Source organism: Anoplolepis gracilipes, chromosome 1, assembly GCF_047496725.1.
Source record: "Anoplolepis gracilipes chromosome 1, ASM4749672v1, whole genome shotgun sequence".
Taxonomy (NCBI): Eukaryota; Metazoa; Arthropoda; class Insecta; order Hymenoptera; family Formicidae; genus Anoplolepis; species Anoplolepis gracilipes.
This window is the reverse complement of record NC_132970.1, coordinates 5,817,395-5,841,501: the sequence shown is the minus strand read 5'-3', so window position 1 is coordinate 5,841,501 and position 24,107 is coordinate 5,817,395. Positions and strand designations below refer to the sequence as shown.

General features: G+C 35.4%; 3 protein-coding genes across 16 annotated transcripts in view; 1 reads left to right on the top strand and 2 right to left on the bottom strand.

Moving 5' to 3' along the window:
- Naa15-16 (N-alpha-acetyltransferase 15/16) overlaps window positions 1-401 on the bottom strand; it is a 36,927-nt gene extending 36,526 nt beyond the window's left edge. The window contains exon 1 of the mRNA XM_072900714.1: window positions 208-401. Within this exon, the coding sequence (XP_072756815.1) occupies window positions 208-264 (57 nt within the window). The 5' untranslated portion in view covers window positions 265-401. The remainder of the gene's footprint in view (window positions 1-207) is intronic.
- A 1,030-nt stretch (window positions 402-1,431) lies between these two features.
- On the top strand, window positions 1,432-5,982 carry Polr3c (RNA polymerase III subunit C). 5 transcript variants are annotated; one of them, XM_072903129.1, is made up of 9 exons: window positions 1,432-1,551; window positions 1,969-2,098; window positions 2,285-2,388; window positions 2,797-2,915; window positions 3,014-3,150; window positions 3,310-3,547; window positions 3,663-4,025; window positions 4,125-4,485; window positions 4,562-5,982. In XM_072903129.1, the coding sequence occupies exons 4-9, from the start codon at window positions 2,896-2,898 to the stop codon at window positions 4,694-4,696; spliced, it is 1,254 nt and encodes a 417-aa protein (XP_072759230.1). In that variant the 5' UTR covers window positions 1,432-1,551; window positions 1,969-2,098; window positions 2,285-2,388; window positions 2,797-2,895; the 3' UTR covers window positions 4,697-5,982. The 5 variants fall into 5 exon arrangements, with proteins under 5 accessions (XP_072759230.1, XP_072759194.1, XP_072759212.1 ...); XM_072903093.1 differs by having other exon boundaries at window positions 1,969-2,388; XM_072903111.1 differs by lacking the exon at window positions 1,432-1,551 and adding an exon at window positions 1,625-1,744 and having other exon boundaries at window positions 1,969-2,388.
- A 94-nt stretch (window positions 5,983-6,076) lies between these two features.
- The window catches only part of Sox102f (transcription factor Sox102F), a 155,081-nt gene continuing 137,050 nt past the window's right edge, over window positions 6,077-24,107 (bottom strand). For all 10 annotated transcript variants that reach the window (XM_072903016.1, XM_072903070.1, XM_072903025.1 and 7 more), the window contains 6 exons: window positions 14,103-14,387; window positions 13,449-13,827; window positions 12,099-12,323; window positions 10,614-10,661; window positions 10,300-10,452; window positions 6,077-10,080 (listed from right to left, as the gene is read on the bottom strand). In XM_072903016.1, coding sequence (XP_072759117.1) covers window positions 9,587-10,080; window positions 10,300-10,452; window positions 10,614-10,661; window positions 12,099-12,323; window positions 13,449-13,827; window positions 14,103-14,387 — 1,584 coding nt within the window. In that variant the 3' untranslated portion in view covers window positions 6,077-9,586. The remainder of the gene's footprint in view (window positions 10,081-10,299; window positions 10,453-10,613; window positions 10,662-12,098; window positions 12,324-13,448; window positions 13,828-14,102; window positions 14,388-24,107) is intronic.

Genomic DNA, 24,107 nt, shown 5'->3' with positions numbered 1-24,107 from the left:
AGCTCGGTGTACCGATCGTCGCGGGTTGTCGCCGAGCGAAACGGCTTTTCATTCGTAACGTCAAGCACGGCGCCGCGTTTCGCGATCGCCAGTGAGTTTTTCCCGTTTTTCTCGAAGAGTGCTTTATCATTAGAGCATGATGAGAGTGCACCCTATTAGCCGGAGAGTGGGGTCCAAAACAGAATTTTTTGATCGACGGTTACTCACCAGAATTCGCTTAAACAAGGCATTTTCTTTTGGTGGCAATGGGTTGCTGGAGGGCATTTTTGTATAACTACAAAAATAAGGGGCTCTTTCCACCCGGTAAACTAATTTTCACCACAAAACCTCGTGGCCACAAACGAAGAAGTCGATCTTTGATCACGTGATCATCTGCGACAATGATGTTCCGCCGGAAGTGCTGCCGTCACGGTGCCGCAGATTTCAAATAAGACTGTAATGTTCAATGACGATTTTCTTTCGATTTCTATTTATGGGCATTTTCCAACAAGCGACATAATGCACTATTCTATCTTTGTTGTACATATAGAAGTTGAAAAAGATAGAATGATGCACTGTGCTATAGCGTTTTCAAGTGAACGGATTTTAACCCGAATCAATTAATCACTATTGTACTATAAATTCAAGTCTTTTATTGACAGAAACGATGCAGTCACATTGTTAATCGCTTTCGAAGCGATTAAACTTACTTCAATCAAAAACGCTATTACACTATTATCTCCTGCCTCCTGTATTGCTTGCTGGAAAAACCACAATTTTCCTTAATATTGCTTATTAAAATCTCTCTGCGATTAATATAATATATATATATATATATATATATATATATATATATATATATATATATACATATGTATAGTCCTGTGTATAAAAATATTTGTTCGCCCAAAAACATATCCTCAGGAAGACGTTTGGAAACCTTATCATGAGATAGAGTAGCCACAATACATTGCATTCAATTGACCAAATCAAAATATAAACATCTTTGCTTCTTTTATCCCGATCGATTAAAGACTATTTTATAACCTCCACAAGTAAGATTTTCGAACACACAATCTAGGTTCGTTCCATTCTTCTAATCTTCATTCCATTGAGCAACACTTGCGAGCATCATCTCTGCTTTGTTTGATTTTTGATGACCAACAAGGTTAAACAAAGACAAAGATAATGTTCGCGTTGCGTTAAATGGAACGTAGTCCTAGAATGCACGCCAATCAGTGTGTTAGACCAATCACAGTTAAACGTGAAAAGGACAATCAAACATGATTGGATAATTTCTTACGGCTTACTTCCCTATTGTAGATCCGATCTTATTGGTAGATTTTTCATACATCATACATGGCACATGGCAACAGTGACAATGGTTGTATTCCAAAATTCACTGCCAGTACTGTCAGCATGTTGTCATCTTTGTCTAGTGAACAACAAGGATGGGGATATGCTGCAGCACTGGCAGTGAATTTTGGAATACAGCCAATAAGTATGTACAGTGGAAAGCATGGAAGCGGTGGAAGTTTCTTAGTGGCGGGCGATATAACGGAGATAGGTTAGGTAGGAATCAAAATATATTATTATAATTCATATTTACAAATAATGGAATTTAGCATGATAAAAAGACTTAAGAAAATGTAAAGTTAAAGTTTAACACGTTAAACGCGGAGCCGATTTTGCTGCACTTGCCGTTCAGATGGCGGAGAGCGCTCAGTCAAAGTCAAAAGTTGTTACTTTTGTAACACGTGTAAAGGCAAACCATTTATGTTTAGAATGTTTCAATAAAGTACATTAAAAAAGTGTAAACATATCTTTTTATATTATATAAAATATAAATTGGCAAAATTTATTTTTGAAGTCTGATACTGTCGGTCCTCAGGAACCGACGCCGCCTAAACGGAAAGTTCAGTGTCGATTCCCAGAGATCGACGGCGCCTTTAACGTGTTAATTTTAATTTTAATTTTCATTTTTTTCAGACAATCAACAACCATACATCTTTTTCTATATTTTATTGATATCGTACGGCATTCGTCGCACATACGGGAAAAACTCGGCCTGAAGAATTGATGCTTGCAAGGATCACGGTGTAAAATGGATATTGTTAATGTGCATTTGTGTTGATTTTTATCTCTTTTCTTTTAATTGATTTGTTTAACGCCAAGTGTGTATAATACACTGAAGTATACGCAAAGATATTTTATTTGAGTTTAGATATTTAAATGTATGAAGAGCTAGTGTAAATTATTATAAAGATGAAGGATTTTTATAGCAAATTATGTATATTATTATTAGAAGAATACTTTGGGGCTATTGTACAGAGTATAGGAAAGAGTTTATTATATAGTACAAAAACGTTAGATGTTATACGGTTTGATACACAACTACCAATAACAAAGGTACAGCAAACTCTTTTAAGATACCAGATATTACCAAATTATACTGCATAAAGTATATTATTTATAAGCCCATTCTACAACGGCAGTACAAAGTGAAGAGTAAGATTCTTAGAATTACTTCACCCTTGTCTATAATAGCGAGGCAATGCAAGTACTGACTAACCAATCAAAGAACAAACCATTTGGAACAGTGACGAGACAGTGACTTCACACTTTGATACCTCATTGGTTTACAGTAAATAGGAGTATGAAATGGGAATTTTGTTACTCCCAGTTTTTACTTCATTAAAAAACAGTTTATTCTCTCTACTCTTACAGCCTTATTACTGCCATTGTAGAATATCAAGAATTTCTTTTTTTTTTAATAATTTTATACATATCCTTTAAAAAGAATTTTATTATGCATAGGTAAAAGAAGGACTATGTGTTCTTATAAAATATGGTTTTGTAACTTATCAGCATGATGAAAAAGGTGTTCAATATGTTCTAAATTGTGAGAAAATTTTTATGCTTCTTCGTTATCCAAGGTATGGTTATTTATCAAGTAAAATAAGTTTTTACTTTTTCTAAATGTGATTTGTTTAATATTAGAAATATTACTTATCATAGACATTATTTATTACAGATATATACTATTTGCAAAAACTTACTGTGGAGATGAAGGTGAAATTATGTTTGAAGAAGTATTAAAACATGGATATATCACAGCATCTGAAGTCATTATAAAAACATATAAACGAATTGAGGAGACACCTTCTAAATGTATATATAATTTATATACAATAAATATGTGTCATATAATCTTTGTTCATATATCTCTATTTACTTTAAAAACTGTTTTCTAATTTTCTATCTTTGTAAAATAATAATTTTTATAATAGGATTAGTGTTATGTTAACAATATAAATATTTTTTTTTTAGGTACTGAACAACTTTCCATTCCAAATTTGAAAAACATATTCGAGTCATTAGTGAAAAACCAATTTTTAATGCATAGCACATCCTTTAATAAGACAGAAAATACTGAAAAACCTAATTATAACTTACCAAACCTTGATTTGACAGCCATTTCTAACATGTTGCAAGGACAAACTGTCAATCCTGGAGATGATAAACTGTATTGGAAGGTCAACTTTGATCGATTTACACAAGATTTTAGGTAAAATCGCTAATCTAAGTCTATTAGTATTGAAAATATATAATTTATATATAATATATAACTTTTATATCAATATATAATTTATATATAACTTATATATAATTTATTTTATTAGGGATAAAATTCTTATATCAGCTATGACTCAGAGATTTGATGTAAACGCTGGAGAATTAATGAGGCAGTTGATCAATTTGATGTATTTGCGTACTGCACCTTGGGCAGCTACATCAAATCCAATTCCATTTACTGAAATAAAAGAGGAAGTGAAAAAATTAAATTATAATGAGCTCGAACAATATCTTGACCAGTATCTGCAACTTTTAGAAGAAGACAGTAGCCAATTTATTAAAAGAGTTGGTGATTCTGGTGGAGGACAATACAGTATTAACATGAAAAATGCATTTAAACAATTGGTATGGACAACCATGGAAGGTATTATAACAGAAAGATTTAGTTCCAAGGCTGCAAGAATTTTTAGGCAAGGATAAATATTTAATTCTCTGTTATTATAAGGAAGACCAAGTATACATATAATCATGTTCTTTTATATAATTATTTAATTTTTCTATGATTTTAGATTAGTGCGTATTGAAAAAAATGTTAATCTAGACCAAATTCAACAATTGGCAATGATTCCTGCAAAAGAAGCTAAATGTTTAACATACATTTTGGTACAAGAAAATTACATACAGATGCAAGAGATAAAGAAAGTCGGAACTTGGACAGCGCCAACAAAAGGACTTTTTTACTTTTACATAGATCTAACTAAGATTATTCAAATGGAAATTGAACATTGTTGTCAAGCATTGTATAACATTATAAACAAGCGAGACCATGAATTAACCAATAATAGACGTATGATAGAGAAACAATTAAGAGTACAAACACTTTCTACTAACCTGAAGGAACATGGCGCTACGGAACAACAATTGGCTGATGTAATATCAATATCTATTTATATCACAGAGATATAGAATTGCAAATTAATAATGACAAAATGTTTTTTCTTTGTAGATTGCAGAAATGATAACGCCATCTGAAACTCAACAGCTTGAGAAAGCACAAAATATAATCAAGAAACTAAATGCCACAGAGTTACAAATAGATGAAACCTTGTTTTTATTAATGATGTATTTTCGATATCATTAAATGAAAAAACTATTTTTTAATATCTCTTTTTTTGTTAATATGATGTGTACATATAAAAATGAGACTCTTGTATTTATTTATATAGTTTATATTTATTTATATATAATAATGATTACGCTTGTAAAATACAAACAACAAAGAGTACCTAGCTTTCAAATTATTATAATAAATATAATCATATATTTATATATTTTTATAATAGTGTACTGCTCTCTATTGTGATACAGTGCGTTTGATGTTTCTATCTATGAGGAAAAGTCATCTTGGGTGACATTAACATAAATGAATAATTGCAATTTATAAATGTTTATTCGTATATTTTTTTACTTAAGCAATAATGATATGCCTTTAAGAAATAAAATATGAGAGAAAGTTAGTTCCGTGACTCACAGCCAAGTTGTGGTACATTCTTGATAAGAGATTTCTATTTTAAAATCTTCAATTGCATTCAATAAAAACGTCTTCATACAAATATTTCCAGATGTGATGTTTTGTTCAGTAAGTACAAGGTACTACATTTTTAGACAATTATACACCGCTATATGTTCCAAAGTATGACTTTTCCTTTGTTCTACTGTATGCTTTGTACGCTCATCTTAACACTGCTGTGATGAAGACAGACTATTCCATTATGAGTATGTATCAATAAATAAAATTTAAGGTAGTTATTATCAGTAGCGATTTACCCACCATCCTAAATATTTATTTTGATTTTACGCTATTGATACCGATAGTACACTACAATGACGACATGAGTAGTGTTAAGATGATCGCTAGCATTTCATTCCATCCACACATGCATCTGACTTTTTATATTCTCTATCATTCTTTCTCTTTCTCTCTTGCTCACTAAATCTCCCTTCCACCACATGCACTGGTATTGCATAACTATATATACATTCTTCATACATACAAGTTTCATCTAGAAATAGTATACCTAAAACTAAGATTGAATTTCGGTAAAGCGTTATTTTATTATATTTTTTTTTTATACCATTAACAACAACGTACATGTAAATGAAGTGAATGCTTGGAATATTGAGAGCGGATGTTAATGTTCACTTTTTTTTCTTTTTACGTTAAATATACTATAATATTAGTAGTGTGTAATTCGATTTACAATTTACTATTCTTACAGTTTGCATTCGCATTGGTTGCATATAAAGGCCAGTAAATATAATAATCGTGTATTGAGATTATTGCGTATCATGATATCCGAAATTAAAAAGATCGCTACGAACTAAATATGTAATTAACGCTGTAAATTTAAATGATCAGATAAATAAAAATCGCAATCGATGGAATGCAGAACCGATTTTTATTAAAGCAAATAATGCAGATAATAAGATGATGAAATTTGGAAGAAAAATACGGACCGAATTCTGTTATACGTGTAATTTATTATGTCATTAGATATGTGCATATATAGTTCAATATCTTATATAAAAATTTTCAAACATTAAAACAATTAAATTTTTCGATGCTCACACGATAATGAAAGGGTATGGCACAAAAAATGCAAGATAGGCAGACCTTTCACCCGAAATGTTTAATATCTCTATTAAATGAAAAATTGTTATAATAGCGTCTAGTAAAATAATTAAAAGAAAACTTTTTTCTTTTCTTTTATATCAAGCTTATCTTTGAAAATTTTCATCGGCGATAAAAGATTGTTTCAAAACATATTTCGAAACATTAAACTTGAAATAAAATTTTAAATAAAAATACAACTTGCGAATGTGACATAAAGTTGAAAATCTTGCGGTATTCCAAAATCATCACAGACAAAGAAAACAGCTCAGAGAAAAAAATATGTAATATATAGAAATATGACATTAAAATTTGATTGAGTATTCGAGCATTAACGAACAACCAACTTTTACTTGCCGTTATTGTTTAAACTGGCACGTACAACCTTTTTTGCTACTAAAATATAATAAGGCCATTACTTAAATAATAGTACTAAGTAAGCAACGATGATATTATAATAACTGTAATATTTATAATAATAATGATAATAATATAATGGATGCCATCGATAATAATAATAATCAAAATAATAATGACAATGAAAATAAGAATACGTATCGCGTTTAACATTGTTAATCTATATACTTCGAATAATTACATATATAATGTAGCTACGTAGATACATCACAATATAGTTACACTGTACATTAATAATATTGACGCTCGTGTCGGATCACGTGATCAATGATTATCTCCCGACACATTTGTGTGTGTACAAATCCATTATATACATAAAATAAATTATTATCAACATTAAGCTAAATCCTAATCTGACGCCGGTCGAGCCCCAACGAAACGGGTGCAGATATATCGAGGATACTGGCTCTCTTTATAAAATTATATTAGGTACTGTGTGTATGTAATTGCACTGATTATAAATAACAAAAGAAAAAAAACGTGAAAAAAAGACGCAAAAAATTCGTTTTTCACGTCGAGCCAACGAGGCGACGCGGGATTATGGGCTCCTTTTCGATTAACCCTCGCCCGCGAAAACGCTATTTGGCACATAAATATTATCACATCGAGCTCCAAATCATTATACATCGCCCTGTTCAATCGCTTCACGGACTATCGTTACAACCATGTTCGCTTTTAGTATCGGCTTATACGAGACCGTAATTATCTCTTCATCATCCCATCTCCTGGATCCACCAATCTCTCCCTCTCTCCTCCCCTCTGGTCCTTTCTATTCGCAATATAATTCGACAGAAGAGAAACATAATGCACGCGTATGTAATGCACCATTGCATCGCACCCCGAAATAGACGCGACGTGTCGCGCGCAATAATTCGATCGCGCTGAATGTGTGCTAATTTTTCGATAAATAACGCTAATTTTTCTTTCGTTTCTTTTACCGTAACGTTGTACTAATAATATCGACGTTCCACACTAATTCTCATATCCATCTTATTTCACCTCTTGTTGCACCTTCTTTTCTCGCTATGCTCAGTCGACTATTATCTCCCTTGGCTATCGCTGTTTTCTATATTAGGATCAATAAATTAATGATGAAAATACTATAAGTACTATGCATTAATATTAAGCGAAACCGTACGCGCCTCTACGCACCGGGATTTAATCGCGTGAGCGATTATTCTCTAACTTTTTCTCACTCTGTTCCGACCTTTCGTTCAGCGCATCGAACGTGGTCGTTTTATATACGATGGTTCCATTATAGACAACTCTGACTGGGGCGGTCGCAAGATAAGATTGCCACGTGTGGATCTACGCGTTTGTAGACGCGCGCGATCATTGCGAGAGATACTGTAAGTTTTTTTTTAAAGACCAGTTTTTATTCATTCATTTATCTTTTTTTTTATTTTTTTCGATACGACCGACCGGAATGGCGTATCGTAGACACACACACACACACTAGAAGGAATAGGAACAAGACTTTTTGGCCATGCATCGTGTCGCAACGCGTATGTGATATAATTGCTATGTATTCAAGTCCTGATAAGGAGATCGGCACAAGTTTGCGCATCCAAGTCGATACATTAAAGCGACACGCGATTGTTTTATAAAAATTGTAATGTGAATGCGCGTGTACTCTTACATTCTCTCTCACCTTGCGCACGTACATTGAATGTGCAACGAGTGTATTTTAGCTGCTAGTTTAACGCCGAGTAATCGTTCCTCTATGATACGTTAGCTACCGATGATTTCGAGATCTATCATGAATTTCGTGCAAACTGCAGTTTTGATTATAATAGGATATAGTAGAATGCAAAAAATACCGTCGACGTGCACAAAACAACGCCATTCTTCGTCGTCATTTGAAAGAAATAAAGTTAGAAGAGATGTTTCACGTTCAGAATTTGTGATAGATAGAAAAGACATTTCACGTTCAGAATTTGTGATAGGTAGAAAAGACGTTTCACATTCAGAGCCTTTGCTAGATAAAATGTCTATTAAACGGTTTTACAACGTTCTTTAAATATCTCTTATGTTGCTTCAGTTTAAATTGAGCAGATTTGAAAATACATTTGGAAAAATATCTCATTCTCTTAAAAATATCTAAATAAAAACAAATGACAAAAGTATTTGTTTACGCAAGGAGATTTTATAGACCGCGACCGTCAAAGATTACCTTTGTAAGTGGATAAACACATCCATGATACAGATTGTCTTGAAATAGCATTGTATTGTGCAGCAATAGAAAAATCTCGAAAATTGTGATATAAACTTCAACTATTGACAATTAACCGCATAAAGGTTTTATATATTTAATTGGAAGCTGCGAATCCAAAACTAAACGACGTCATTATTTGTCAAAATATTCGAAGCAAATATAAAAGTTCTATTACCGACATATTGATTATGTTAACCGCACAATACATTGCTATTAAGATATTACAGATATTCCATATAAATCAAACAAACTAATTGACTGAAAGATTGTACTACGTGCAAAATTATCTGTGACTATTCTTTCGATAACTCATCTATCAAAGAACGACCGACGATCGAGCGACGTTACGACGGCGGATTCAATCAGGTGTGAACACGCTCTCGCGCCTTTACTTCACGGATAGGTCCTTCGCGTTTTGTGTACGATGGCACAGAGATAAAACGAGATTATATCACAACCTCCAGTGAGGTTTCGAGACTCCCGACTCTTCTCCTGTAATAGCGTCCTCTTTTAGCTCGTGTAAAAACGCGGCTCGAGCACATTAGTAGCTCGCGATGTCTTATGACTTAAGACACCGAGACGGACGATTCTTACCAGAAGAGCTCATGAGCGAGTCTCGACGTGGACGCCGCTGCCGCGGCTGCAGCGGCCGCTGCCGCTACAGCTGCCGCCGACGATGATGACGATGATGCTCCGGGCGGCCAAAGTGGCTGACCCGGAGCCACGGTTCAATCTTCGTCGTGATGCCGCGGACTCGCGTCGTAGCCGCCGATCGAGCCGGAATTCTCGGGCGAGAAGTTCATCATGTCCGTCGGCGAGAGGCTGTCCTGCGGATAATAAAACGAGGGATGATCCGAGCTCGGTCCAGCACCACTGCCGTTCAACATCGTCGCCGGCGGCGAGACCGACGGTCGCGCCGACGGACCGGCGCTTGCTCCTGGGTGATGCTGGGTGCTGCTCAGGTCGGCGCTGACTGGCGATAAAAAGTTCATCTCGCTACCGCCGTCGCGGCACCATAGTTGTCGCATCTCCTGCCGCCGCTGCCGCATTAGCGACTTGTACTCGGAGATGCGCATTTTCTTGCCATCAACGATACATGTACGCTTCGGCCGCGGCCGATACCTATAGTCAGGATGCTTCTCCATGTGCAGCTTCGACAGTCGCGATTGTTCCTCGTAATATGGCTGTTTCTCCGAGTTCGACATCGACTTCCATCGGGCGCCTATAATCGACGATGAAGAAAGTAGTTTTGTGTTCTTTTATTGTTACGTAAATTAAAGGTCTCGAATAACTTTTCATTATATGTAAACTTATTATATAATTGAAATTTCATGTAAAGTAATAGTGAATAGTTGAATTGTAACAAATTTAAGTGTAGACAGGATGAACCAATTATAATATTCCGGATATGAAAAGTGAGATATGGATTAAGTGTGCTTACCGAGAATCTTCGATATGTTCGAATTATGCATATCTGGACATGCTTTTAAGATCTTTCTACGTTCATCCTTAGCCCACACCATGAATGCGTTCATAGGTCGTTTGATATGTGGCTTGTTCTCATTCTCCCTTTTCTGCTGCCTCACCATTTTAGCTGAAGAAAGAAAGAGAAAGACAGAGGCGTTAGATGTCACGCCGTCGTCGTGATTCACGATACTCTCGTGAGAAACGAATCTGATTTCGTGAGGGCGTCACTTGGCGCTCTCAAAACAAGAACGTAATATCAGCCTAATCGTTACTCATAGAACTGCTTACCTTTTTCCGTTATGTCTTCCGCTACTTTATATGCCGGATCTCGCCACACTGCAATTTCGAAACAGAATCATATATACGTGATAGGGGCTATTATACATACTTTATAATAGTAGTATAATCGTTTTAGCAAGCGCTATCTTACAATACTATGCAAATCTTTCTCTACATCGGAACAAGGAATTCTCTTGTAACATCAGATAAGAAATTTTTATTTTCAACTAGATTTTGATCTAATTTATTCTAAGATGTTTCAAATAATTAAAATTAAAACAAGAGGTTCTAACACAATAAAATACACAACAAAATGGACAATTAAGAGCCATAACGTAGATGTCAGAGAGTGTGGAAATAAAAATATGTAAATAAATTCATAGATTAAACAAACAGAAATTTATTCAGACGTTTCGATCTTTCCTTGGGATCTTCTTCAGTAAAGAAAAGAAAGAAAGATTTGTAGTATGAAAGACTGACATAGAAAATTTCTGAAATGACAAGGCGTGCAAAGATATACAAATCCTCCCATCGGTTCTAACCGTTGAGGATCACAAAATTAAAATGTTATTCGCTATGTTGATCATAAGCTGAACATAAAAATTTTTTTAACGAAAGATATTTAATAATTATTTAATTACTATCCAAAAAATATATGAGAGAGACTCACCGTCAACGCACACACGCACTCGAGAAACTGTTACATACTGTCACACTTAAAATAACACGTAAACAAATCAATGTCATATACAAAAATTACAACGACCATGAATTTGACTGGGATAACGTGAACATTTTGGATGAAGAGTCCTTCTTGCAAAAACGACTCATATCAGAAATATTATTTATTAGGAGACAAAAAAACAGTCTCAATAAACAAGAAGATACCGAATGCCTTGATCTTACTTACAAATTGATATTAGAGAATATGCCGACTATTTAAATAGAGATTTATTTTTGTCATTTTTGATTTCTATTTTCGTTTTGTTATTGTAATTTTCGTATATGACATTGACTTGTTTACGTGTTATTTTAAGTGTGACAGTATGTAACAGTTTCTCGAGTGCGTGTGTGTGTTAACGGTGTGTTAACGGTGAATCTCTCTCATATATTTTTTGGATATAGTAATTAAATAATTATTAAATATCTTTCGTTAAAAAAATCTTTCTTTCTTTTCTTTACTGAAGAAGATCCCAAAGAAGGATCGAAACGTCTGAATAAATTTCTGTTCATTTATTCTATTAATTTATTTATGTATTTTTATTTCCACATGCTCTGATATCTGCGTTAAGGCTCTTAATCGCCTATTTTGTTGTGTATTTTAAGATGTTTCATTTGGAGTTATTGGTCCCTAAAAAAAAAAAAAGAAAACACTTCTACTTGTCAAAGAAAATTAATGTTTAAAACTCGATATATATTAAACGATCTTCTTTTTTATAGTACACATTTGTCTCGACTCTAACGCGATGCTTCTTCATCCCACTATTCGCTTACTGTGAGGCGTTGAAAGAAAGTCCTGCTCCTCTTGAGACGTCTCCTCCCGGGAAGCAGAATGTTTGATCGGTCTTTGAGCCTGGGTCGACGGTGGCATCGCACCTGCACTCGGCGGTAATCCATAGAGTCCGTGCATCGCGAAGTGCTTTTCTACAGCCGCGACCGCAGCGGCCGCCACGGATCCACCCGCTCCGCCGGCCTCGTCTTTGGCCATTACTTTACCCACTGTAACGGGTCACCGAAGAAACAAGGTGAAAAACATGCAACGGAGACACGATCGGAGATGTTACAGTCTTTTGAGTTATGCAAAATGTTGAAAAACTATTCGATATTCGGATTTGAACTATACTTTAACTATATTTGATTTTTTTTCTCGTTTTAGTGATAATTTTATTTGACGTCTTCCTTTAAACATTCTCTTATGTTTTAATATTAAATATCAATTAAAACTGCAAAAACTTCAAATTTTTTTAAGCTCACTTTTTAGAATAAAAGAATAAGTAAATAATTTTTAGAATAAAAGAATAAATAGAATTTGTTATTTTCAGTTACAATATTTGTAACTTAAAAATTGTTTGTGAAACTATAACGTGCGAAAACCTTTCTCCACATTTCTAAATGCAATCCTAAAGTTCATACGTGTTTTTCAGCATTCCACTATATTCTCCATCCACGTATATATCGTGAATTTAGTCGCACGCGGCGTTTGACACGCACGAGGAGATTCGCTCTCGACGTTACAATAACGCGTGACCTAGAGAGCCTGATGATTTTCTTTCCTTCCTCGTTTGTGCACTTCTTGTCGCGCGGTCTTATCGGAAAGAATCGCGTTACGCGTCGTTGATTATGAGCACGCCGGTATTCATACAAAAACCAGATGGCAAATGAAACAGATTCTCCGAAACGAGCGATGGAGAAAAAAAAATCTCTGACCGCGGACAATCGGTAAAACCAGCTGGTCTGCTTGAAAATGATTAAATGTCACCACCGACATGAAATCGCAGTGCATATTCCAAAGTATAAACCGTGTTTTTCTATTGAAACCCATTTGCAGCAATCGCTAATTTGCATTTGTTCCGCAAGATGAACGCATTATGCACCCAACTTATAATTAACAGAACAACGAGTTCTAATAACATTTAACTTGAGAAAAATGTAATTCCGAAGCATAAAAGATCGCAATATATGAAGATACTTAATCGTTACAAATAGCAATAATTTTACGAAATATCCGTCTCGTTTCAATACGACATCTGATTCATCACAATTTAACAGTAGAAATAACTCCGGTTTACGATTCCCCTCTTTCGCTAACGATTAAAGCAAACGTATCATAAATGTCTCACTTACTTGGCGAAGATAATGTACTGAGATGCGGCGGTAGACCAGCGTAAGGAAGTGTCGGTAGATAATTCCGCGGTATCGGTAGTCCTGGCGGGAAGAGCTTTGGCGCGGTCGCCGCCAACGGCTGCTCTTGCTGACCGCTACTTCCGGCACCAGTGGAATGCGAATCACTACCGGGCGATGAGGAGGATGCCGTGGCGCCTGAGGACGTCGATTTGGGTTTGGTGAGGTTCAATGGTGCGTCAATATCCTGAAGTGGCGGGGCTGTCGGCGCTACAGCGGATGAGATCGGCGCCGGTGATGGCGATTCCTTCTCCATTTGCGTGGTCATCTGCGCGAGATGCGCGGTCGCCCAGCTCGGACCTTCCCGATGACTGCTAATCATCTGCGAACGAAAGGAAAGTCTTTACTACACCACAATGACGTTTAGCGAATCGTCATTACACTTATCGAAATAATATTGTAATGAGCGTATTTTTGAAAGAAATGTCAGATTTTAATTTTTTTTAATTATATTTTTTTCATATTTTTTACTGAAACGAGTAGATACATTGAAAATGACCAATGTCGCGAAAATAAAATGTGCTATTTCAATTTCGTAAAATATGATTACATGTATACGAAACTGGTCAATATTGAGATAATCATCGAGTCACATACATTGGCGATGGAGTTGATGTGCTTGTTGCCGGTAGTGGCGGTCGACGTTGCTGGTGGCGGAGGCATGGGTGACTGCACAGGCAGCCCTCTGAGTTGCTCGAGAAAGGGCAGAAACATCAACGACTGCGGTCCCGACATGCTCAGCTGGCTCTTTGTCATCTGAGCCTGCAACTCCTGGATGTTGTGCTGCATGATGTGCTCTTGCTGTCGCTTCAAGTGCTCCGTTTGCAGCCGCTGCATCTCGATTTGCTTCTGCGAGTCGACCGTCATGTGAGCGGGATACGACTGTAAAGGCACACGGACCACTAATTAAAGGAACGTTGTGATACGCTATGCATCAGCTTTTATAGCGAAAAACACGATAGCGAGAATTCGCGAAACTATTGCGGAGGATAGTTCGGTAGTTTGTCCGCGCGAATAAAATACACTTGACGCGTTGTCGAAACATTGCAGTGGAACAAATTATGCGACAAGTAATTACCATTTTATGTAGCTAACTTGTATGTGTCGTAAGAATCGTTCAAATCTTCGTACGCTTCGTTTTTCTATATTTCGAATATATATGTAAAACATATTATGTACACAGAAACATATTACCTTTCTCAAATAAAATTTATTTTTTAATGAAGATATTTTAATGAAGCAGAATTGTAATATGAGAGAAAACTATTTTTATTTCTTAACAACTTGATGTATTTTTAGAAATATTGTCATTGTAAACGAGTAGCTTATTGATTAGATGTATAGCACATCTGCATAAATGTAGATTATTTCTATAAATAGATGCACGGGAAAGACAATATTAATCTTTTAACCTTTAGTAATATTTACATAACTTAACTAAACTGTAATCATATATAATATTATTATTATTACATAGTATTAATATATTATAGTATATGATATGTAATATTATTATTGTAATATATAGTCATTTGTAATATTATTTGTGCTTATATAAGCTTCTTTTACCTTAATTACATAAAAAGAAAATATTTTTACACTGCATTAGAATTTTTACCGATATCATAATCCGAATTGTAGAGAGAATCGATTCTCAACAATTATAATTTATTTTCATTGTTGGAGTCGTGACATGTTAATGATAAGTATTTGTTATACAATTTTTTTTTCATTATATTTTTATACTCACATGCAAACAAAATAAAAAAAAAAATATATATATATATATAAATTTTTTAAGCACCTGCAAATCTTAAATTATCAACACTCTTAAATAATCGTCAACAATCTCTTAAATATAAAATATTGTACGTATATCACAATGTTAAGTCTTATAAAGATATCAATAATATATTAAAAACCTAATTACGTATGTTTGACTAGTAACAACAGATCAAGGCTAAATTAATCACCAATGAAAATTTTTCACAATACATATACATATATTATACATTAATAGTATTAAAGCATGATTAACTGATTAAATAAAGCCAGTAACGGATTTAAATGGGCGAATATGTCCAATATACTCTCCATAGAAACGCAACAATTTACGCGACGAATATCATTGTACTTTCCTACATCCTGGCTACGATCCAGATACGTGCAGTTTATTTTAGACGATAAGGAAGACGTTTATTCATCCAGCCTGTGCACCAGCTGAGACGTCACACGCGCGCGCGACGCTGGATGTGTCCGTGTCGCCCTTCTCCGCGATTATTAATTTCATGACATCCCGATGGATCGCGGAAAACAATTTGCGATTGACATGGCTCTCAGAATTTTATTACTAAGGCGTAGAATCAGCACAGGAAATCAGCCGGCTTATAAATAGTTGTGGCGGGATTAAAAACTGCAGAGTAAGTTTGTGTGACATAAAAATCCGTGCAAAACATGCAGCGTTGCATGCGCTACGATAAGTGTGACCTTCCGCGTCAATTTGCCATTGCCGGATACTTCTTATTGGCCTTTGCGGATTGTTAAAAACGATAGCATAAAAAAAAAGGATGTGGACTTATAAACATCTTCTAATAGATATTGACGTAAAATGATTACAATGTAATATGCTCTTTAGTCACATTAACTTTTTAGACATATTATCAACTGCATAGAGCAAGTGCAGCAATATGCTTTAATTAAAAAATTTAATTTTTTTCTTTTTACGGTATAATTAAAATTCTAATCTAAAGAGGAATAAAATCTATATCGAGAAATTATGAGAAAAATTCTGCTTATCAGAAAATTGCATTTTAATAAAAATTAATTATTATATGTATTTATTAAATGTATCTATATTATTAAATGTTGATGATATTAGATGGACATGTGCTTCTCCTTTTGATAATTTACAGAAATTACACTTGTATAAGAAATCAAGTATATATGTTATTTTAACGTCGCATTAAACCACACGGAACTAACAGAGCAGTCATTATAGGATTAAGAGTATCGTATGACTATTCTCCATTCTCTCTATTCGTTGACGTTACAATCTTTTACGATGCGTCGGTATGGCGAACTCTGCTCAAAGGCAGCCGAACTGTGCATTTATGTTCCTGCGAGCGCACACACGCATGTGCGTTCATTGAGACCACATGTGTCGCGTTCGTTTGTGGCACGAAGAGATTGTCCACTGAGAGACAATGAGACGCGACCGGGTAATGCCAATTCGGGTAACGTCCTCGGTTCACGACACCTATAATAGACGGCATAGAAGCGGGATAGAAGGAGAAAGAAAGAGAGAGAGAGAGAGAGAGAGAGAGAGAGAGAGAGAGAGAAAGGGGCGACTGGAACTTCATTATTCATTTGCACAGTTCAGTTATGCCGATGATACGTATCCGTGACAGCTATACCGCCCACAGTGGCTAAATATAAACAGGCGGGGTGCCAGCAAGTTCCATTCACATTCACATCCACACGCGACACGGCGGTTTAGTAAGTGAGCATAAGAATATGAGGAGCTCCGTTCTGAATATGCATCCTCGCATTGACGCCAACTGCACCGCCTAAACTTAGCCACGCAATTACCGAAACATATACCTATCTACCACTGTAATCGCTCTTTAGCCGATTATGTATCGTAGAGCATCGATCTGATACAGAATAGATCTAGAGAAAGCGTACGAGAAAGACAGCAGCATGTTTGGATAAGACATAGTACAAAATTAATAAAAATAAATAATTTAATATCATAATCTTTATTATCATGTGATTATGATTAACGGTAAACACGGACAATGAGTTTTGCAACATTGCGTCACAATGGACAAGAGCAGATTTTTGTCGGCGCGACACGCGTCATGCGAGATACAGTGCTAAAGGCCACGAGATTTGCTTGTCTAGATTTAGAATCGGAGCCACTGGAGTGCAAGGGGACATGCCGGATGACGTAGATCCACCGGAAGTGGTTCATACTTCACGTGCGTTATAAAGACTGTCACTGCGGGTACTGTCTAAAATTATGTCGCGCTGCTTATGAGCGAGCGACTCCGACACAGCCGACTGAACAGCCCGCGCACGTAGATAGGATTAAGGCCCTTCACCTCCCTCACTCACCTAATATCAATCTTATAACGATCGTCTAAAATATATCGTGTTATGAAATTCATAAATAAGCGATTGAACAGAAGAAAAAGAAGAAGGACCGGTTTGGTTCTTCTTGCGGCCAGTACGCGACAAACGAAACAAGAAGTTGAAAAATAAAAAAAGCCGCTGCACTCTTTAATGGAATTTTAAAAGAGAGACATGGAATCTCCCCGACGATATACACACAGAGGGGACGACCTGTGGATACATAAATTATTTGGAGCGCTTTGAACGAGATTCGCGTCCGTCCCATATGATACCACAATGATAGAAGAAAGAGGGACTCGTGAATTGCGGGAATCTAGGGCAACCGGAAGCGGTATTTTCGTGGCACCGCTTTTCGAGTGTAGCAGAGGGATATAGATGCTCCATCGCATGGATACATGGCCAGAAAGCGGCCGTCATCTTCTTGTCCGTCGTCTTTCATCGCAAACCATATCACGGTGAAGTCCATAATGATACATAATGCAATGATCGGCAGTATAGCATTAGAAATCGACGGCATAGATTAGACGGGATAAACATCATTGTTGGATTCGTAGTATACAATGAGTCCTACAAATCTCGATATTAATTTTATAAAGCCGAATCTACAATGGACGCAAATACAAAACCAATCACAGTTAAATTTAGAAAAGAATAATCGAATCAGAGTGATTAACTTTTTGCAACTTGCGTTTTGCGTTTGCGTCCACTGTAGCCTCGGCTTTATATAATAGAGTCTATGACTTGACAAGAAAATTTTTTCTTGACTGAAAAAAATATTCATCAATTATTCGCATCTCAATAAATTTCAACTATTTCTAAATTAAAATTCATAGAGTTATTATTAGTATTTGCTCCTAAAATATAGATATTTCTTCGTAGGACGCTGTATATATTATTCCACGCAGGATTATCATCTTTTCTTTTGCAATGTAGTAGTCTGATAGATCTTGTTAATGTGTATTATTTGTCCTCGTAATTAAATCCCATTATATCACGTGCATCACGATAAGAATCCTCTCTTGTTTTAAGCATTTATAATGAATAAATGAGGACAATCTACAAACTATAATTACATATGTAATCGAAGCTAAACTAGTAAAAAACTAATCGTTGCTTTATATTAATTTTTTTATATTCATTTTACGATTAGCTAAATTATGTATATCAAATCAAATTATATATGTGTATTAAATTACTTGAGTTATATTCTACACTCAAATTATACGTACAAAATATTTTAGATATTTAAAATGTAGACTGTGTAAGTATTATTATACGTATTATCTTACTCAAAATATGTAACTCCACCTTAATATATATATTTATATATATATATATATATATATATATATATATATATATATATATATATCACCTTCTCAACTATTAAATCAAACCAATTATTAAATTAATTTTATTTTCGCGGAAAGTAAATTATTATGTTATAAATTATTTGTCAACACATAATTTATTTTCATACAATTTATCTTTTCAGTATAGCCATAGCAATTGAGAATTCAAAATAAGGAAATAAAAAAACAGTAATGTATCATCTCTCAATAGTATCTATCGTGCAAAATCATGTACGGTTTATATGATTTTTTCTACCCGGGACTGCAGAAGGCAGAACAGACATTTCGCGTGATCGTCAAAAGACAAGTTTGCCGCATCGACCTCGCGGAATCCATAATCATAGATCAGACCGGTTCGGGTGGACGCGTGTAGAGACACAGACGCGTTGCACAGCACGTTATTTTCGGCTATCTTTATTGGCCGATGTTTATTATCTGTTCGCTGCCTCTAATCCTTTTGATATTCCATGTCGGCGGATAAACAAATCGGCCGATCATTGGAGTCGGTTTCTCACGAAAGCACTAATATTAATAATTCCTTTTGCTCGTATACCCGAACGATATCGTTTACTGATATTATTCGAATAAACGGTTCGCGCTATCCTCCCTCCCTCCCCCCCTCTTCTTCACCGACAACATTTTCTGTGCGCGCATCTCGATCATCCTGATCCTACATCACAAAGACGACTTTGTTCCCTTTTCCAACTAACTCACGTCATCGCGGGCAATTGTGATAATGCCTACAGAGTTAACTATGTAAGGCTTCTACTAGTCTCGTATAAACACGCAGCCATTAGTTTCTCATTGATCAATAGTTAGATCATTGTTCAATGATTCTTCTTCCGAGAAAGAGATTAAAATAATTGCATCGATAAATGATCAATTAGGAAAAAATACATACTATCAGATAATTTAATCTTCTTGATAAGTAAAAATAATATCTTTTCATCGTATATATTATATATAAATTTGCTTCTTCTCTCAGCAATTAATATATACATGTAACGATTATCAATTGCGATTGATATGCGAATTAAATACATCAGAATATTCATACATTTTAACAAGTTCATAAATGTGAGACAACCAGTGCACATGAAATCATTAGCAGTTAATGTGCAGCGCGAACGCGGTGCGACATTAACGGCGTCGGAAATGCTCTATAAGCAAGCGCATTTCGTCGCCCTAAATTGCACAGTGCCTTCGATGCTCGACGACACGTCTTCCTCTATCTTTTACGATTCACCTTCGTCCGTTCTATATCCATGGTAGCTTGCAGACCGAATGCAACATTGATCGTATTCGAATCTCCGGCAATGTTGACGACGAAAGTTCTCCGTGCACAATATTCGTTCGCGGTGCACGCGACCATCGGTCGTAAACATGGTGAATTTCTCGCCATTAATACATATGTATAGCCTGCAGCCATATAAATATCCCGTTATCGAAACGTTGGGTGGCCCCCCCCCCCCCATAAGATCTCCGGGGAGCAAGAAAGAAGAGGTTAAAAAGGTTTTTTGTCGGCTTTTTAAATATAAATATAAATTCTTTGTAGCGCGTTTACGGCGCAATATGAAATAATTTTTGCCGTGAGTATACACACATATATATTAACGTACATCTTAAACTTCAAAGATCTTAAACTTTCGCGTAAGCAATTTTATTTTTGTGTATATTACCATTCTTTTTTACTAAGAAGATATCTTTATCTCTTCGCTCACAACAACGCTAAATATCTCTTGACCTTTGTGCATTTATTGCAATATATTAGTAATAATCATATAGTTAAAATCGTCTGGTACTTCTCTTTGATCAAAATAGGATGCTATTACTGCAGATTTATTCTGCGCGAAGCAAATAATCTTTCCGCACAGCTAGAGAGATAACAAAGATGCTTCAGTGTATTCTTCTTAGCGTTTTAGCCGGCACATTTACGAGTCTTCGATTCATCGATACGCGAGTGCGCGTTAATGGCATTAAACCTTGATATTACGACATGTATGACAGCATACGCCGTCGAGACGCAGACAGCGCTCTCCTCTTAGCGGCTCAGCGCCCACCGTGAGATCGAAATAAGCTGCGACGATGAGCCGGCTGTCAGCAGGATTATTGTCCTCGGCTTCTTACGCCCGCCGGGAGTTCTTTCCGCGAGGATCGTGTGTGGTAAGTTGAGGTGGTGTGCGGCTATCCCCAGGGACTACGGGGGAACGTCGGGATGCGTCCGAAGCAACCCCCGTCAACTTTGAAGCAAGCAAGAGGGCAATCGCGCCGCTGTCTCCTCCGGTTCCCTCTTACTTTTCTGCCAACGTATCTTCTTTTCTCGCGTCGCTTCCTTCGGCTTGATTCTCTCTTTCAACGACAGAGACAGATACTTTCCTCTTACGTCCTTCCTCTTTCGTTCCACGGATACGCGTTCTATCCGTCTGACGTGTTCTTCTCTTTGTCTCTATCGCGCTTGTCGGCGTTCCCATCAACGATCACCCCTCTCGAGAGGAGATCCCTTGGCGACCCCTCTTCTATCTGTAGTTCATGGCAGCCGACAACCGCGATACACTGTCATCGTACCATTTCGACACCTCGATTAGTTTATACTGCGGCGGTGTGAACGTTTCTAGCTCGAGAGATGAGAGAATATCGTTTTCGTCGCACATGTCAAATACAGCGCATTAATTTTCTCACGAATCTTTAACATCGCGTAGTCGAGCGAATCGATCGTCGATTATAATCTTTCTGCCTATGATAACGCAAAAAAAAGGGATATATTCATATGTATAATATTATCATCATCATTATTTCCTAACAAGTCAAGCTTTGCTGAGTGCCGGCACGATCGCAAGTCACACTTTTATTGGTTGATGAGCCCGATGAGAGCTATCGAAATACGATAAAGTAGTGTATATGACAAAAAAAGAAAGAAAAGAACAAGACGAAGATGAGATGGAAGAAGATCGACAAAGGTTACTGAAATACACGAGTAAGCAATACTACAATACATACCTCTCTACCTTACCCCACATAAAATCGTCATGCTCTCCAAGTCGGAGTAAATACAATAAGCAGTTCCCTTCGCATCTCCGTCGACTTTAATTAATTTTATATATAGATGTATATATATATATATATATATATATATATATATATATATATATATATATATATATATATTATGGCACACACATACGTAACAAAAGATCTTGTTTCCTTCTCTCGTCTTCTCAGTCTTGCATACGCTCGTTGTACGTATCTCGTTCATTCCGACTTGCTTTTTTCTTCTGCGTTTGCTTTGCAGAGAGACCCCGAGACCCGACCACTCGAAAAACGAGAATAATGCGCGCGATGCACGTGCCACGGTACAACCCCTCGTCTCTCCTCTCCTATTTGAAGCGATGCAACCGCAATTCTAATTCATTGCGCCAGCCATCGATTGTGCGAGTGGATATGATTGTGCAAATTTTTTGTCGTCAAAGAGGAATACTCGACGAAATTCATAATTGCAATAAAAAAAGAAAGAAAAAGTTGTCCATAAAATTACGTTGATCAACAATTTGCAATCTTAAGTGTGTTTTTCATGAAAAAAATATAATAGTTAACTTGTGCAATTTATACAAATTATTACTTTCAAAATCTCACTAAAAGAGAGAAAGAAAAAGAATATTCAGAAACACCATATACATATTATAGATGAAATAATATTCCCATCAAAGAATATCTCTTCCTGGAAATAGATCTTGCATAACTTTAATGCGAATTAATTAGATTTTTTTACCCCATAACAATATATAAAACCTGATATCCATTATATATTATCTCCTCTTGTTTGTTATATCTACTTTTATATGTTGAGAAATTCGCAGATGAAAGATAAAAAAGTATTCTTGGAATCCAAGAAGATGACATGCACATAAAATTATAAAATGCACGATGTGGAATCCAGTTATTCTACGGCAATTAATAAAATCGTGGGGACGTTCTTTAGCTCGGGCTATTCTGAGCTAACTGGAATTCTTCGCAACTTCTTTGTTGCGGAAGAAGAATTATATGCCACATTGATGAATACTGTTGAATACGATTTTAGCGGAATAATTTTATGTAGATATACAAGACACACGTGCTGATGTGCAGTGCGAATCTTACGAGTTTTATACGTTTTGTATCTAATTGTAGTTGCGCAACAAGGATTTAATTATTACAAACATACTAGATAAGAAATGGATATAATTTATTTGAAACATTATAACATTTTAGTTATTTTTTATTCAGTACACTTGTGTGACACATAAAATGATGTGTCATAGAAATATTATTGCACAAGTTAAATCGTTAATTATTGTATCTTTCATTAAAAAATTTTTCTGCAAGATTAGCATATATCAAGAATTGCAGTAGATGTATTTAAATTGAAAAACTATCGATCAATGCATACATATATGAAATATTAGATTACTGTAAATAAAATAGTTTTTCATAATTTAACAATTCAGGTTTTTTTTATATAGCGTTGTAGATATATCATTTGAAGATATATCTCTCCTCAGTAAATACAAATGTGTAACTTTACTTGTATTGTACGATATACATGTTTAAAAACCTCTACAGCATGGAAAACAAAGAAATTCAAAAATTTTGTGTAAATAAACTCATCATAATGTGGCCGAGGCAATGTGTAATATAAATTCTGCTTTCGACGAAGAATACTGCGAACCACTAAACGTTGGTTTCAAATTGAGGAAAATTTTTTGAAAGAGATGACGATATAAAAATGTTTTCAGAGAACTTATTGTCTCTCGTTTTTCAAATTTCTATGGGAAAGACATTGAAAGATTTGTATTGCGTTAAAAGAAGTACATTTAAATAGATAAAGACTATTTTGTGATTAAAAAAATATGTATTAAGTTTGTAATATAAACAATATTAATTTCAATTGAAAAATAAAAAACGACCATTTCATCTGCAACAATCTAAAAAATATAAATATGGAAACGCGTAAGAATGTAGGAAAAATTTTCTACTCACATTTATGTCACGCGGTTTTAATAATATTTAAAGAAATAATTACAACGCTTTAATTAGATGCGACCGTTAATGTAACGTAACATGACGTGGAATGTATCTTTTA

Coding starts and splice junctions, on each gene's coding strand:
- Polr3c (XM_072903093.1), top strand. CDS start 2,245: ATGAAGGATTTTTATAGCAAATTATGTATATTATTATTAGAAGAATAC. Junction 2,916..3,013: donor ATGCTTCTTCGTTATCCAAG/GTATGGTTATTT, acceptor TATTTATTACAG/ATATATACTATTTGCAAAAA. Junction 4,026..4,124: donor AAGGCTGCAAGAATTTTTAG/GCAAGGATAAAT, acceptor CTATGATTTTAG/ATTAGTGCGTATTGAAAAAA.